The 17,103-nt window shown below is 41.8% G+C and overlaps 1 protein-coding gene across 1 annotated transcript in view; it reads right to left on the bottom strand.

The window, feature by feature from the left end:
- Sulf1 (Extracellular sulfatase Sulf1) overlaps nt 1-17,103 on the bottom strand; it is a 478,228-nt gene that overhangs the window by 47,336 nt on the left and 413,789 nt on the right. The window contains exons 13-14 of the mRNA XM_067158244.2: nt 13,821-14,145; nt 5,769-6,000 (exon numbers count right to left, since the gene is read on the bottom strand). Coding sequence (XP_067014345.2) covers nt 5,769-6,000; nt 13,821-14,145 — 557 coding nt within the window. The remainder of the gene's footprint in view (nt 1-5,768; nt 6,001-13,820; nt 14,146-17,103) is intronic.

The following is a 17,103-nucleotide window of genomic DNA, read 5'->3' as shown; positions in this document are numbered from 1 at the left end:
CTTAATGTTGCCAACTCACATTGAAATAAAGACTATTTAGGAGAAAGGCTCGAAAGGACTGAACATTTTTACTTTTCTTTTGTTTCCATGGAAAATTATTTTTTTGTGATAACGTCAGCTTTTTCGTAATAATTTCCCCTTTGACCGTAACTCCGTAATCGTGAGGTGAAATCCGTAATAATTACGGACAATCCGTAATAGTTGGCACCTCTGCATAGTAGACACACAAATTCACTACAGACTTAATTAATCCAGCAGTCATCATGAATCCAATACATTGAAACATTTTTCTGTCAGCACTCTGCAGATAACCAATCATTACAGTTACCTACAAACTGCCCATGATGTGAACTCTTATCTTCTGCATTGTTTTATGACATTACAAGTAACTATCATGTGGCTGTTGTCTTGTGTTACATAGCTCAGAAAATATTGAAACAGAGACTGATTGGTTGTTCTCCAATCATGTATTTCTTCAAGAAATGATCTAAATGTGCAGCACATTCTGCCTTGGTTTCATTAAACAAGTTGCCGGCTGAATTAAAGTGTTTTAAAATGTTTTCACTATTGAAGAAGTCTGATTTTGGATATTTATTACAGAAATATGTAGACATGTATGAATTATTATAAGACAATTTATTAGAACACTTAAATATAACTGCTAATTATCTTACCAATATAGTTGGTCCGTTATTGGACATTGTAAATTTTCCTGGTTGCCAACGTTTCGCTCCAGTGTACTAAGTTAGGCTCATCAGTTGGTAAATAGCACACCCAACAAGACGCATGGCTAGTGGATTCCGAGGAGGCCACTGCGTAGGCTATTTGGAGCCACCGGCAGTGCCAATGCACTATGAGAGACTATGTCTCTTTTTCAAAAATTGATGCCTACCTGGCCATCAGATTATATAGATGTTGATTCCCACAGGGAATGTCCAGTAACGGACCAACTATATTGGTATTATAATTTTACTCATTTGGAACAAATATTCAGTTTCCCTATGGGAATCAACATCTTTATCATGCTAATTATTCCCAGAACCATTCGTGAGGCGATAGAAATTGCTAAACGCCCGAATAATTTCAACAAAGGTGACGGCTATATACTGAGTAGATCATGGCTACCCTCCATAGTTAACTCGTCAACATCTTTCTCCGTGACTCTGGAGGCCCTGGAATGAACTACATTTCTAACAGGGTCTCTATCTTGAGTCTGGTTACTATGGAGTGACCGTAGCAATTTTGCTTTGTTGTTGCTCTGAAGACGATCCTGGTCGCAGGATTGAAATGCGTCAGCTGGTATTTATTTATTATTACACGACCTAATATCCCCAAATAATTATCATAATAAAAATATTGTTGTGATCAACATATTTTTTGCAGTTATAATATGAATATTACCAATTTACCATTAAGTTTGAAGCTATCTCTATAAAGAACAGTCCCTCTCTCAAGCTAATATCTCACTGGGACAATACTCATAATTAATACATTTTTTAAAAGAAAATCGACACCACCACCATCCATTCACGTATTAGAGCTGGTGACCTGTTATGATTCTCTTGCAAAGTTTCATAGGATGACTGATAGATCTTGTTCTGTTAGGGTAGTATTGGAGATTTCTCCAGGGAAATCTTCCTGTATCCGTTCTTTAAACATGATTTTCCACCTTTCCTGATAACTGCGTACATATTGTACTGCTGATACAGTTTTGAGTTCCTTCAATACAGTTTCGTTTCTTTTATGGTCCCATCGAATAAATCCCACTTTGCATCTCGTGTATTTAATCTCATTGGTAATACGGTAATTTTATATTACTGAATAAACTGGCTGTGTGGTTAGGGGTGTGCAGCTGCGAGCTTGCATTCAGGAGATAGTGGGTTCGAACCCCTCTGTTGGCAGCCCTGAAGATGGTTTTCTATGGTTTCCCATTTTCACACCAGGCAAATACTGGGGCTGTACCGTAATTAAGGCCACAGCTGCTTCTTTCCCACTCCTGTTCCGTCATTGCTTAAGACCTATCTATGTCGGTGCGACGTAACTGATTTAAAAATAAATTTATTAGGATCAGTTTTCCTTATTATCTATACCACTTCTGTAGCATACGACTGATCACGTATGTGGATATGTCATTGAACTAAGGATGACTTTGGTTATAACCCAGATAAGTAAATTAATGTAGTCTTTCCAGTAATTCATTCTAAATTGATATGCATGCTCAAAGAAACTAGAATGGATAACGAGGATATACATGAAGAATTTATACTGGGATGAACCGGCGGATATGAGTTGAGAAGTTCAATCAGCAAAGATTGCTGCCAAGTCTGGTGTTTTCTCCTGTATTCTTCAATTTATATTCAGGGAGGCTTTGAGAGATTAGGACCTCTTCTTCTCCTTATTCTTCCAAAAAGCTAAGCCTTGTCTTTGCAGCCTTAGATCCTTTTCCTCAGCAGCCCTTTCCATCTCGAAATACTAAGAACCCCCCATCTTACCGACCATATTTCTTTTAAAAAATTGTTCTCGTCGACGTGCCTGAATTTTGCCTCGGAGGAATTTTATTTTACGTATCCGTAAATCTGTCGACCCGAGGTTGACATATTTCAGCATCTTCAGATCCCACCGGACTCTGTCAGGATCGAATCTGCCAAACTGGACTGAGAAGTCTTACCCGTCAGAGATACCTCTGAATTTAGATTTTGTAAATAGCCAAGTCCATCAGCGACAATCACCACTGACGTAGGAATATTGTAAAGTCAACAAAATAACCGATGGTGGCTGTGGTGGTTGTGTTTGCTTTCATAAGCTAGAAAACTTCATGGTCATTAGCCCCTATTGATCAATCAATCAATCAATCAATCAATCAATCAATCAATCAATCAATCAATCAATCAATCAATCAACCGCATTTAGGGCTGTTGCATAGGTGTCAGATTCCCCATCAAACATTTACCCATTTTCTTATTGTTTTCAAAGAACTTGGAAATTTCTTGAACATTTTAATTGATAAATTACTGCAATCTCTTACCCCTCATCTATTAATTATTATTTGGCCCGATTTGTCGTCTTGAATTCCAACTTTATCTTATTATTATTATTATTATTATTATTATTATTATTATTATTATTATTATTATGAACTTTCCTACCTTTAAAAGCTCTACACGAACTTGTTCGTCATGTCATACCACGCCATCTCTCCACTGACAGCTCGGATCATATCGCTTAGTTCAGCAGCTCGTCTCCTTACCGTCAAGTTTTCCCAGGCCGAACTTGCAACATTTTCGTAACGCTATTCTGTTGTCAGAAATCACCCAGAAGACTAAACATGTGAAGGAACATTAATTTGAAGAATGTTGGAGGAGGGCTGAAATTCCAAGCTTCACACGCCCTAATACTGATGATCCAGAAGGAAACAATATGAGTTGGGCTGGCCTTCTGAGCCCACCTTGGCAAAGGTTTGATCCTGGCTCAGTCCGCTAGTATTTGAAGGTGCTCAAATACGTAAGCCTCGTGTCGGTAGATTTACTGGCATGTAGAAGAACTGCGGGACTAAATTCCGGCTCATCGGCGTCTCCAAAAACCATAATAATAATGTTATTTGTTTTACGCCCCACTAACTACTTTTACGGTCTTCGGAGACGCCGAGGTGTCGGAATTTAGCCCCACAGGAGTTCTTTTACGTGCCAGTAAATCTACCGACACGAGGCTGTCGTATTTGACCACCTTCAAATACCACCGGACTGAGCCAGGATCGAACCTGCCAAGTTGGGGTTAGAAGGCCAGCGCCTTAACCGTCTGAGCCACACAGCCCGGCTCTCCGAAAACCATCAGAGTAGTTAATAATATTGCTTTTACATTCTTCTTCTTCTTCTTGTTTTCGAATGGGTCTACTATGGACCACGTTAAGCATCATTCATTTACGGTTGTTTCTCTTTCGATCGGCCCAGTACTTCTTCATCCTTTCGGAGTGGGCTTCTTTACGTTCTCGTGACCAGTTGTTGTCGGTCCGTTTTTTGCTACTTTGAACTTGGAATCCCTTAATTTTGTTGATGATTTTTCTGTATTATTATTATTATTATTATTATTATTATTATTATTATTATTATTATTATTATTATTATTATTATTATTATCCAACCCTTGTCCCGTTTCCCTACGGGGTCGGGTATGAGGTGAAATGAATTTGTCGTGGCGGTTTTTTTCATGACCGGATGCCCTTCCTGACGTCAACCTCATCAGAGGAGTTAATGAGAGATGAAATGAATGACGTGATATATGATAGTAGGGAGAGGGTGAAACCCGGTGCCGGCACATAGCCTACTCCTGTCGAATAGCACCAAGGGGTCTGCTCAAGGCTTAATGTCTCCATCCGACGGACGAATCACCATCAACAGCGTCACATGCCCTCACTCCATATGAGCACTGCGGAGAGGTTTGGAATTTAATCCAGGCTTTTGGCACGCAATCTAGTGATTAAAAATTGTATACCACCACCTCCCCTACCCTGCCGGCCAACATTCTGATGGTGAACATTTTTTCGACCAACAGGACTCGAACCGACTAACCTCGGTGTTAGACCGTTTTTAGACTTCAGCGCCTTAACGATCATGGCCACCAGGCGGGCTTATTATTATTATTATTATTATTATTATTATTATTATTATTATTATTATTATTATTATTATTATTATTATTATTATTATTAAAACAATATGACGACCTGCAGTACAACGCCGTAAGTTCCTAAATCCTATCAACAATAACACTACACTGACTTTGAGGTGTACAGTTTCTTCTGGTACAAGTCATTTCCGCTAGATGGCATTACTGCTGCAAGTATACGACCTATAACCTATCAACGAGGCGTACACAAGAGAATCAGCTGACTTGACACACGGCAATGCAGCCAAATACTTTAATATTAAAGTATTAAAGTATTTGATGCAGCTCAGCTGTTCCTAATTCCAGCCAAAATTGTTTCGTTTATACTTTCGTTAGTAGCAGGATAGTTTTCCTGTGTGTCCGGCTTAAAAGTTCTGTATGATAAAACGATATTTAATATCTTGAAAAATAATGAAAAATCCGCACTTCTAACCCTTCAGGCAAATAACTCAATGTTGAAAACACCCTAAGCATATGAGCTACAAATTTTAGGTAAATAAAATATAATCAAGTATGAGAATATATTCTTTATTTATTTCTAAAAATTACAATCTTATTCTTAACCATCGTTTTCCGTTAGATTGGATTAACAGTTCGCTTTTTTCTACCACTACGAGCGCTAATGTGAGTCAATGCAGAGTTACGCTTAAGCCCTTGTAACTACGTTCGGCGTGAATATTTCTCAAACATCAAAAGACGCCTGAGGGTATTGAACCAAGGAACACATTATAGAAAGATTTATGTAAGTAAGTTAATATGACTAGGATTTCAACGCAACAGAAAAAGAGTAAAGAAACAAGCGATTTTAGGCTGTTTTTCCGGAACTGCATTTAGGCCAGAAGTGATTTTCGAAATTTGTTTCTTTTTAGTTTGATAGAACTATCCAAGACTCACAAATTTGAAACCTTTCCGGGTGCTTTATTCCTTCAAACAATTGAGGAAATTGCTTAATTTTACATTTTTCACAATCAACATTTAAATATTTACCGTTTCTTTTATTATACCTTTAATTAAATGATACGAGATATCTCCTCTTCCAAATAAAACTTGAGAGAGAAATCTGGTGTAATTTAAAGAGTCTGATCTGATCATTATATCACGCTCACCTGTTCCTCGTCCCAGTCAACTTCTCGCTTGCTTCTCAGGTGCCTATACTTGGCCAAGAGGTCCGCATGTTCGTCATCCATTGGAGTGATACTGTCGATGTCCCTTTCGATGTCGATAGGCCGGTTCTTATCCTCCTTCAGAGGTTTCTTCTTGTTGATTTCCCGCCGTGTTCGCATGGATGGCATCAAGAATCTAGGACGAAATTCTTTCAAGTCTTTACTGGCATGTTCCCTGAAAGAAGAGTTCACAGACAAATAAATAATATCCTAGTGTGAAGTAGCGGAGATGGGGTATCAGAAGTGGGGGTGGGAGGTAAAATGTACGGAAAAAAGTACCCCAGTTTGTGGGATACAGCGGCCGGGTGTGAGGGGGTTATATACATCAAAACTTTAAAAAATAGCTATAAAATGGTAAGTTTTATTATGCTCTCTGTTCGAATTTCCACAGAGAGATAAAGGTTGACAGTTTACCAACTAAGTGCGGTAATAATAGGTTTTTTGAGATTTTGATTCAATATGTATTAGAACTAAATAGAAGTACAACGTGATTATACAATTAAAAATCTTTTAGTATTTGACTACACACTAAAAAACTGACAGACACCGAAAGGACTCCCAGACCACCAAATGTGCGCGGCAAGTGGGTGAATCATAACTCAGTGTCCATGACCTTGGCAAAACTCCTACTACCCTTCCTCACAGCACCTGCAAACTTTCCACTACTTGCTGTGGTGCTATACAAATCGGTTAGCCATGATGGACATTTTGTGCGTATTTCCGCTAATGCTTTTGTTAATAATTAAAGAAAATAAAGGAAAAGATTAGCTGATAAGACAACAAGGGTTGTACAAATTGTTTTAATAATTCCTATAATTCCTACTTTCACCCAGCTAAAATGGAATTAAAATGTAATGTTTTCTCCACAAAGTTGTGGGGGGGGGGGCGGGCAACTGCCCCCGTCGTTCCCCCTAATCGCCGCTACTGCTTTTGCGAAGATATGTTATGTACGTTCTATACAGACGCACAAAGTACAACCGTTAAGGCTGTAGCTAAATTCCTGTTACACACTTTGAGGGCTTGAATGGGGGACAGAATAGATAGGCTACCATTTTCAATATCAATCAATCAATCAATCAATCAATCAATCAATCAATCAATCAATCAATCAATCAATCAATCAATCAATCATGGGAAACCATCTTCACAGCTGCCGAAAGTGGGGTTCGAACCCACTATCTCCTGAAAGCAAGCTCAAAGCTGCGCGCCCCTAACCGCGTGGCCAACTCGCTCGGTAATTTCATCATGTCGGAAACATGAGATATACTGTAATATCAAGAGTAAGCACCCATGGAAAGCGCCTTTGACGGCCATCTATGGAAGGATAGAAAAAGTCAATCGATTCCGGTATCTTGGCGAATGGGTCCGTCCCAATTGTAGTGTCAGAACCTCCATCTAGGATTTGCCAAACTCAGCGCAGCACACCAATTATCACAAAACCGTTCCAGCAAGAAGTGCATTTCGAAAAACGCCAGAGTATGCCATTGCAGAACTATTGTCAGACCGCAGTTCTTATATGCTGCGGACACCTTACTCATGAACAGGCGAGGCACCATGGAGGACCTGGAAAAACTTGAAAGACGTATCCTCCGGAAAATTCAAGGGCCAAGAGTGTTCCCGGATGAAAGCGAACTCTGCAGTTCGAAACGGCTAACACTAGCATGCGACGTAGGTAGCTGAAGTTTTGTGATGATTTTTCTAGAATGGACAACGGCAGGCTTACGAATAAGATGATCTCACTCATCAGATGTTACAAGACCGGAAGCATGTGGCTCAATGAAGTAAAAAAGGACTTAGCTTCCGCTTGGATTTCTGATACTGATGTCTCAGACCGCCCTAAATTTTGTAAATTTGTAAATTCGTGGTTTCCTCTTCCAAAAGTTATTAAATCTCGCAAACCTCTTTCACAGGAAATGAAGGAAGAACTAACAGCAGAACTCAAGAGGTACTGGGAATGAAAGCCGAAAGTAACTGGTCATAAGCGCTTCCTAGTGGCCTTAAATCAATAATAATAATAATAATAATAATAATAATAATAATAATAATAATAATAATAATAATAATAATAATTATAATAATAACAACAACAACTATAACATCAAAGATTAATAAAAGACATCCAAAAATTCGTTCTACAAGCCTATCATCATTTCTAGAAACTAGTTCATACCACATCACATTGACGTACCCTACACAAATAACATTTAAATGTAGTGTGACCAGTATTTAGCCAATTCGCATGCTTCCTTCGTGACATCAGTTAAGTTCTGATGAGAAAATGTAGCTGGGTACAAGTTTCAGACAAGGTCTACTCTTCACCCCATTCGCATAGTTTGGAGTGCCCACTTTCTCATGTTGCTCTTCGATCTGCGTGTTGAGTGCCTCCCATCAGTGGCGTATGCTGGTATCAAGACGTGGGCTACTCCTTTTTCACAGTTGGTTTAGGGAACATCAAGCCTTAAGCATTTTGAGCTGCATCCAACAGCCAACGGAGTTGCCCGCTGTGTTGTCAAGGCTGCTTCACAATCTACTGCCCTGGCCTCTGCCACCGCCAATACGCAACACCTGATTAACCCTCAAGCACACGCGCCAGATCTTACGATCAATCAATCAATACTGATCTGCATTTAGGGCAGTCGCCCAGGTGGCAGATTCCCTATCTGTTGCTTTCCTAGCCTTTTCCGAAATGATTTCAAAGAAATTGGAAATTTATTGAACATCTCCCTTGGTAAGTTATTCCAATCCCTAACTCCCCTTCCTATAAATGAATATTTGCCCCAGTTTGTCCTCTTGAATTCCAACTTTATCTTCATATCGTGATCTTTCCTACTTTTATAAACGCCATTCAAACCTATTCGTCCACTAATGTCATTCCACGCCATCTCTCCGCTGACAGCTCGGAACATACCACTTAGTCGAGCAGCTCTTCTTCTTTCTCTCAATTCTTCCCAACCCAAACATTGCAACATTTTTGTAACGCTACTCTTTTGTCGGAAATCACCCAGAACAAATCGAGCTGCTTTTCTTTGGATTTTTTCCAGTTCTTGAATCAGGTAATCCTGGTGAGGGTCCCATACACTGGAACCATACTCTAGTTGGGGTCTTACCAGAGACTTATATGCACTCTCCTTTACATCCTTACTACAACCCCTAAACACCCTCATAACCATGTGTAGAGATCTGTACCCTTTATTTACAATCCCATTTATGTGATTACCCCAGTGAAGATCTTTCCTTATATTAAGACCTAGATACTTACAATGATCCCCAAAAGGAACTTTCACCCCATCAACGCAGTAATTAAAACTGAGAGGACTTTTCCTATTTGTGAAACTCACAACCTGACTTTTAACCCCATTTATCAACATACCATTGCCTGCTGTCCATCTCACAACATTTTCGAGGTCACGTTGCAGTTGCTCACAATCTTGTAACTTATTTATCACTCTATAGAGAATAACATCATCCGCAAAAAGCCTTACCTCCGATTCCACTCCTTTACTCATATCATTTATATATATAAGAAAACATAAAGGTCCGATAACACTGCCCTGAGGAACTCCCCTCTCAACTATTACAGGGTCAGACAAAGCTTCACCTACTCTAACTCTCTGAGATCTATTTTCTAGAAATACAGCAACCCATTCAGTCGCTCTTTTGTCTAGTCCAATTGCACTCATTTTTGCCAGTAGTCTCCCATGATCCACCCTATCAAATGCTTTAGACAGGTCAATCGCGATACAGTCCATTTGACCTCCAGAATCCAAGATATCTGCTATATCTTGCTGGAATCCTACAAGTTGAGCCTCAGTGGAATAACCTTTCCTAAAACCAAATTGCCTTCTACGACGCAGACACAAGCGTGGGGGTGCTTTCCACCCCACATATCATTGTATTGTAAAATATGAATTACTGTATTACTTGGAGATTTTAAGATAGTTAATGTAAGAATGACTCTTTCTGCGGTGATCCAGCCATAAAAGTGCAAGAGCGAGAGGAGCACAGGAAAGTTATTTGTGCATTTCACTAGGAAATAAAATAACCTGGGGGTGGATTCCACCCCGTACGCGTGTGTTTGAAGGTTAATCGAGTTGGTAGCCTAACGTTTAGCAAATTGAAGTCCAGCTTTGAGGCTAAATGGATAGAATGCTTGTCTTTGGTCCGACGGCCCCGGTTCAGTTTTCAGAATCAACCCCTCATAGTGTTAATTCTCCTGACTTGGGAACTGGGTGTTTATGACGTCTTCGCCATTCATATTATCCTTATTAGGTCACCACCAAGCCTATGTAGATGCCATGCACCATTATTATTATTATTTTTTTTTTTTTTTAAACATCATCATCATAATCGTTAAATAACAATGTTGAATTTTACAGCGGTCGTACCCATCGTTCAATGGTTAATTATCTTCCTCGGAAGATCAGTGGTGGTGTCCGACCCATGATCACGGGTTCGATTCCAACCAACAAAAGAGAACACTAAACCTGAAAGATTGCGTATCATTTTAGCAGATCTACCAATAAAAAGAAAACTATATTGCTCATATAACAGCAGCCCTGCAGTGTCTTCCTACAAGGATGTAGAAGTAAACGGGAGTGAAATGCCAGCACTCCGTGAGGTGAGGAAGTATATACGATGAGTAACGCATGGTGATAATTAGCAGTGGCGATCTGACGGACCGAAGCCTAGCACAGCTATCCTCCGCCGGTCCCCGCGCCTGTAGGCAGACAGCAGCAAGCCGCGTGAGGCGAGTCGATGGGAAGGGGCGAGAGTCTGGGCTGCAATATCAGTCTCCGAAGCCTTGTTCTTAGAAATACGTGCGACGTGTTTTCTCATTGCTTTCAAGTTTTGCAAATGGAACAATGTGTCAGATGCTTACAATATAATGTGCTTTAGATTTCCATCGTTCGCATTTGAGGTTTGGGCTTCACTGATAGCCTTGGTAGCCCTCAGTATACGCCACTGCCTCCCATATTGACCAACTTTCTTTTCACCTGAAGATAGGCTTACACATCCATTCTGCGAGATAGCTGTATTTGGAACGCCACGACTTTACTCGGAATTTTGAATATAGTTCATTGAGGCTTTCCGTTGAATGGAGGGAGCTTTATCTTGACTTAAGCTTTTGGGTTGCTCTTTGATACCCATATAGGATACTGGTGCTCAAGTTATTATTTTTTTTTGCTAGTTGCTTTACGTCGCACCGACACAGAGAGGTCTTATGACGACGGTGCTCAAGTTAAATGACTTAGATTTCTCTACTCTGATTGCAAACTCACGACGTATATCTGGAGGTGAGATACCTGTTAGACAGTACATTTTTTTTCAAGTGGGCAGACCTAAAACAACCTGTAATGAGTCTTAACATACAACAAGGTGAGTTATACAGGGTCTCTCATATAAAGCAAGACTGAACGCACGGTGTTCGTACTCTGCGCTACGGCATTTGCCTAGGCCGAACTTATGTCGCCGCGGGCGCCTGCTTTGAGCATGTATACTATCTTGTATGAAATCTTACCTTCTGGTGTCGTCCCTCCCGGGGTTATACAGGTATTGTATTGTTGTAACAACAAAGATGCACACACGAAATGTTGACAGTTGTGTACAGTTTTATTCTCTCTCTCTCTCTCTCTTGAACAAAACACTGCTACGATGAAGATGAAGAAGATTGCAACTCTTGCATGTCAACCAACTCAGTAGCGTAGCCAGGATTTCAGTTTGGGGGGGGGGGCATTTATTTTGATAGGTGACCAAACTTCCAGAGTTTAGGTGGTATAGAATACCTAAAAAGGAAATGAGTTATCACGTCCGCTAATTACAAGATAGTTACATGCACTTTTGATGGTGCCATTTGAAGTTCCAATCAGTCCCCGGGCATTTGAAAAAATATATATACCTACCTATACAACTAAGGTACGCATCTGCGATCTGTCTTGCTATTAGAATTTTTTTTTAAAAATCATAACTTACCGAGGATGCACATTATTTTGCCCTTAGTGACAAATAAAGTTATTATATGGCACAAAATGAGAAACTAACGTGCAGCTCACAATCCTGTCACAGTCTTCCGAACGCTGCAACTTAAACACAGCACATCTTTCAACCACGGTACAACCCCAGTTTCCTGGAACTGATCTGCAAAAGCTGACACGATGTTGTTCAACTGTTTCTGGCCGTGGACCCCGTTATCTCGGTGGTCACGTTCCAGCCCCCTCCTGAGTAATCCCTGGCTAATTGCCCCTTTCCTCATCTTTTGGCATTTGTCAACACATTCCCAACACTGAGGCCTCTACAATGAAATATCCCCGCGCATCACAATCCTAAGTGACTTCCTTTCATTCAAGCAGTACAAATATGGAGAATTATGAATGGCCATATTGAGCCCTGCTAGTAGATTCTTTGTCGCTACGTTAATTCGTAATTTAGGGTAAGTTTTAAGTTGTTCGTATCGTACGTAAAACAACGGCTGATCCTCGCTCTAGTTTCAGGAGACATTTTGGGGGGGGGGGGGGGGCGGCCCCAGTGCCCCCCCCCCCCTTGGCTACGCCAGTGAACCAACTACCAACCCGGGGAAGCGAATTTCTGTGGCTCTCTGCTATTCCTGAAGCGACGCACTATTTTTTCCTCGGCCGGGTGACTACTCATCTCTATCTTATCACCTCGCCGAGCCCAAGAAAGCAAAATTGGCTGGCACCGCCTTCCCATCATGCTCTTTACCTGCGTCGCTCGTTCTGTCCATCTTGAGCTGACGAACGACACAATCGCCACGGCCCTCTGCCGATGTCCTGCTGTACTGCCGCACATCTTCTGATGTCTCTACTCTTCTGCAACATGGCGCCCGTATCGGTGATTTCGACTACTACGTCTTCGTGCACAACTTCTGGATGACGAATCGCCTTTACCTATCACCACCTTCGCCCATATCTCTTCCCCGTCCCTAGTTACTACGACTATGTCTCATCCCTCCTCTCTCATGACGTCATCTCTTCCTTTCCTTCCCTCCACTCATCTTCCCACAACTTTGAATACTGTACTTCCATCATCCACCGAGCGACGTACATCTCCACCTCCGGCTGAGAACTTGGACCCACCACCATCTAACGGCACTTCTACCTACAGCTGCGTAGTCTGTGGTGTGGACCCCAGCATAACACCAGCTACCATCATCCAGGACCTTCGCCGGACAGGGATTCCCGTGCAACGAGTCTTCCGGATCTTCAACGAGGATGGTCCCACCTATCTCATACGGATTCATCTGCCTACGCTGGAAGATACAGAACGCCTCATTGCCAACGGAATCAACCTCCATGGCCGACACCATAGAATCGAACCCTCCCGCTCACCTCCTCGCAATTCTCCCCATCCCCCACCACATCGTAGTCGTCCCCGGCCTACCCCACCTGCCTCCCCGCCTAGTTTTTCATTTCCCTCTTATCCACCTCCCCCTAGCTTCTTCACACCCCCACCGTTCTTTGACATCCTTCGCCTCATCCTTACTTCCTTGGTTCACTTCTCCTCCTTCTACCATACCATAGCCCTTCACCTCTTTCCCTCTAACTTAGGCTAAAACCATTACGCTTATTGTCATTGCTATTTGTAGTTATGTCTTGTTATTCTCAATAAAGCATTTCATATTCATCAGCCCAGAGGTCGCCTTCCCCCCCCCCCCTCACTTCTCCTTATCTTAACACAGCTTCAACCCTCTCCTTCCTTGCACGCTTCTCCTCATCCCCGTCACCTCTCCTGGCCAGAGAGAGGGCGTAACCCTCTAGGTGGCCCGCCCCACCCCTTCAGGGTGGGGAATGAAAACATTCTTAGATAGATAGACTACCAACCCAACACAGTTCACATACTTGACTAACGACTTTCACTACAAGTCTCGTTAAACAACTCAACTCAGCTCCAATACTACAGCGTACGTATCGGAGAGACGGTCTTAATTCATATGAGGGACCCTGTAGTTGCAGCAATATCTACTGGAGCCAGGCCTCTTACCTGAGAAACTGTCGCTGAAGTCTCCTCTCGTCTGGCATCGCTCTCAGGTACTGTCGTCCGGACGGAGTGACACACGTACACATCTTCTTGCCTTGGGCCGGTTGCTGTTGCTGTTGCTGATGGTTCAAGATCCCCGGCTTACACTTCTGTTTACGCCACCGCCCTCCCTCGCCGAGTATGCACTGCCACTTCTGGCCTGGCCTGCACGGGGCTCGAAGTTCTGGACTGCGACATTCGAAGGCTAGACGAGCGAGCTTCCCAGTCAGAGCATGGGATGGCGAGCCCACCTCGGGAAGGACACGGTTGTCGAACTGGAGGTCAGGTCCTGAAATGGCATTCAAAGGAATTTTTTTCAAGAAAACATTGATGGATACAGGTGAGCGATTCCCCCGCAGTGTGTTACTGACAATGTCTCGCGAGCAAGTCTAACTCATCTGCGTGGTCGCCTAGCAACACGGAGGGCTAATTGAACAGGTGGTGGTGTTAGAGGTAGTGATTCTTGTTTTAAGAGGAAATACAACTAGATAACAATCTTCTATCAACAAATTAAGTGGAATGAATTACAAAATAAAACAAAATTATTGTATTAAGCCAAACATTTGATCAACACATTTCTTTTCAAAAGGGAACATTAGTTCCCTGAGTTACAGAACACATGAAATATTTACATACCCTTGATTAATCCACTCTCACACATAAAGCAAATGGCTAGATCAGCAGTAGTTGCGTCATCGGCTAGTATGTGTTTTTGCAACAGATGGGTCTTATGGCGACGATGGGATAGGAAAGGTGTAGGAGTGGAAAAGAAGCGGCCGTGGCCTTAATTAAGGTACAGTCCCAGCATTTTCCTGGTGTGAAAATGGGAAAGCACGGAAAACATCTTCAGGGCTGCCGACAGTGGGTTCGAACACACTATCTCCCGGATGCAACCTCACAGCCGCACGCCCCTAACCGCACCGCCAACTCGCCCGGTATTGTGCCTTCTATACACATGCAGAGGAGCTTTGTATGCTGTCAAAATACGGAGATAAATCCGCGAGAGTACGTTCTATTTCACTTACAATAACAGCTCGATTAAAATAATCGATTTAATAGCAAAAGCGATTCTATTTTGATACGAAAGGAGAATCGTAAGATAGGCCTATGTTTCGTCATTTACTTGAGAAGTACATCCATGTTTTCTCAACACCGACACGTTCGTACCGTTAACTAGCTGCTGTACCCGTACTTTGCTACGGAATTCTCAAGAATACTGTGTTTGTCGTTTTCCCAACTGAAGTCAACATAGGTTATTACAATGATGTCAGCAGGAATGTAGCGATTATAAGCGATGTCATAAAATACTCGATCAAATGAAATACTGCACATTTTCTCAGTGCTACCCTGCCGATCCAACAGTCCAAAGTTCCAGTGTGGGAATGACCAGGCCGCAGACAGCCGTGAACACTCCTCTGCCATTATTCCGTTAAATGTGCACACTGCTCATTCCAATCAGCGCCTCAAAGTAAGGATCCAACAGCTGGAATGCTACGATGAACCAGTGTGTTTCGCACCAGTAGTATCAGCAAATTTATGAACCACAGGAATAGCATGCAAAAGAAGAGAGATCTAACTCCTCCAGCTACTTCCCGCCAATATCACGCAGGCTGTTATACTCTGTACGATGTTATTTGCTTTACGTTCCACTAACTACTTTTACGGTTTTCGGAAACGCCGAGGTGCTGGAATTTAGTCCCGTAGAAGTTCTTTTATGTGCCACTCAATCTATCGACACGAGGCTGACGTATATGAGCACCTTCAAATACCACCGGGCTGAGCCAGGATCGAACCTGCCTAGTTGGGTTCAGAAGGCCAGCGCCTCAACCTTCTGAGCCACTCAGCCCAGCATACCCGGTATGCAACAGTAATCTCATCTATGGGAGATGAGTGGCAACGGAAGAAAAGCACACCACAACAAACAATGGTCAATGTAATGTTTTTGATCAATTTTATGAGCTTTCTACATTTTAGGCCTTCACATTTAGTTTCGTTTCAACTCTGTGATATTAGGGCGTCTTATAAAATTATTTACAGCGTAGATTACAGTTCCTTATTCCCCGACTTTACATATCGATTTTCATAAAATTCTGTTTGCCCATTTTCCCGTGGCTCGGCGCTGATATGGACTTAGCAACAAGAATCCAAATTCATGAAAATCTCCGTTAGCATAGCCGGTACGATAAAAATGTATAAGACATAAATGATCAGAAATTCAATTCTATATAACTTTAGTTATGTAGTATTTATGGATAGGAACACTAGTAGCATAGATATTTGAGAATTATATTTTAGCCATTCCTCCAAACTACCCGGGTAGCGTGCCTGCCTCTCACCCGGAGGCCCCGAGCTAGATTTCCGGCCAGGTCAGGGATTTTTACCTAGACCAAAGGGCTGGTTCGAGGTCCACTTATCTACGTGATTAGAATTGAGGAGCTATCTGACGGTGAGATAGCGGCCCCGGTCTCGAAAACCAAGAATAACGGCCGAGATGATTCGTCGTGTTGACCACACGGCACCTCGTAATCTGCAGGCCTTCGGGCTGAGCAGCGGTCGCTTGGTAGATCAAGGCCCTTCAAGGGCTGTAGTGCCATGGGGTTTGGTTTGGTTCTAAACTACAATTTCACTCATCTTGAATAAAATAATTATAACCTAGACTGTAGCGACTTATTCCCTGACTTTACATACAAATTCTCATTAAATTCTCTTCAGCAGTTTTCTCGTGATGCCCGCACATACATACATACATACATACATACATACATACATACATACATACATACATACATACATACGTACGTACGTACATGACAAGACGGAAAATTACAAAGTGCATTTCCTTCTTACTGTGGACACGACCGATACAGAAAGACCATTCCTTTTAAATCTTGAGCAATGTACAGACAGATCTCTTAATTTTATAAATGTATAGATTTTTCTTCTACTGCTTATACAATGCGACCTTGATTATTATTTTATACTGTAATAACATTCGTATCGAAGCATAAATCGCCCATACTTACCAAAATCCCCGCCATTACTAAACCTCATTGTCTTGTTCAACCGAGTTCAATAAATCATACGGAGTGTCAAATGGTTGTGTATTATTAAATGCGCTTTGCAATAGTTCAGCGACACGAAAAAGGGAATTAAATATACAGGGTGTTAGGTGTATACGTGCAGATATTTCTTGTAGCAATAGAGAACGATGTGACGAACCACTATATATCAAACTTTTAGTAATCCG

This window comes from Anabrus simplex, chromosome 14 (assembly GCF_040414725.1).
Source record: "Anabrus simplex isolate iqAnaSimp1 chromosome 14, ASM4041472v1, whole genome shotgun sequence".
Lineage (NCBI taxonomy): Eukaryota > Metazoa > Arthropoda > Insecta > Orthoptera > Tettigoniidae > Anabrus > Anabrus simplex.
This window is presented reverse-complemented; position numbering and strand designations above follow the sequence as displayed.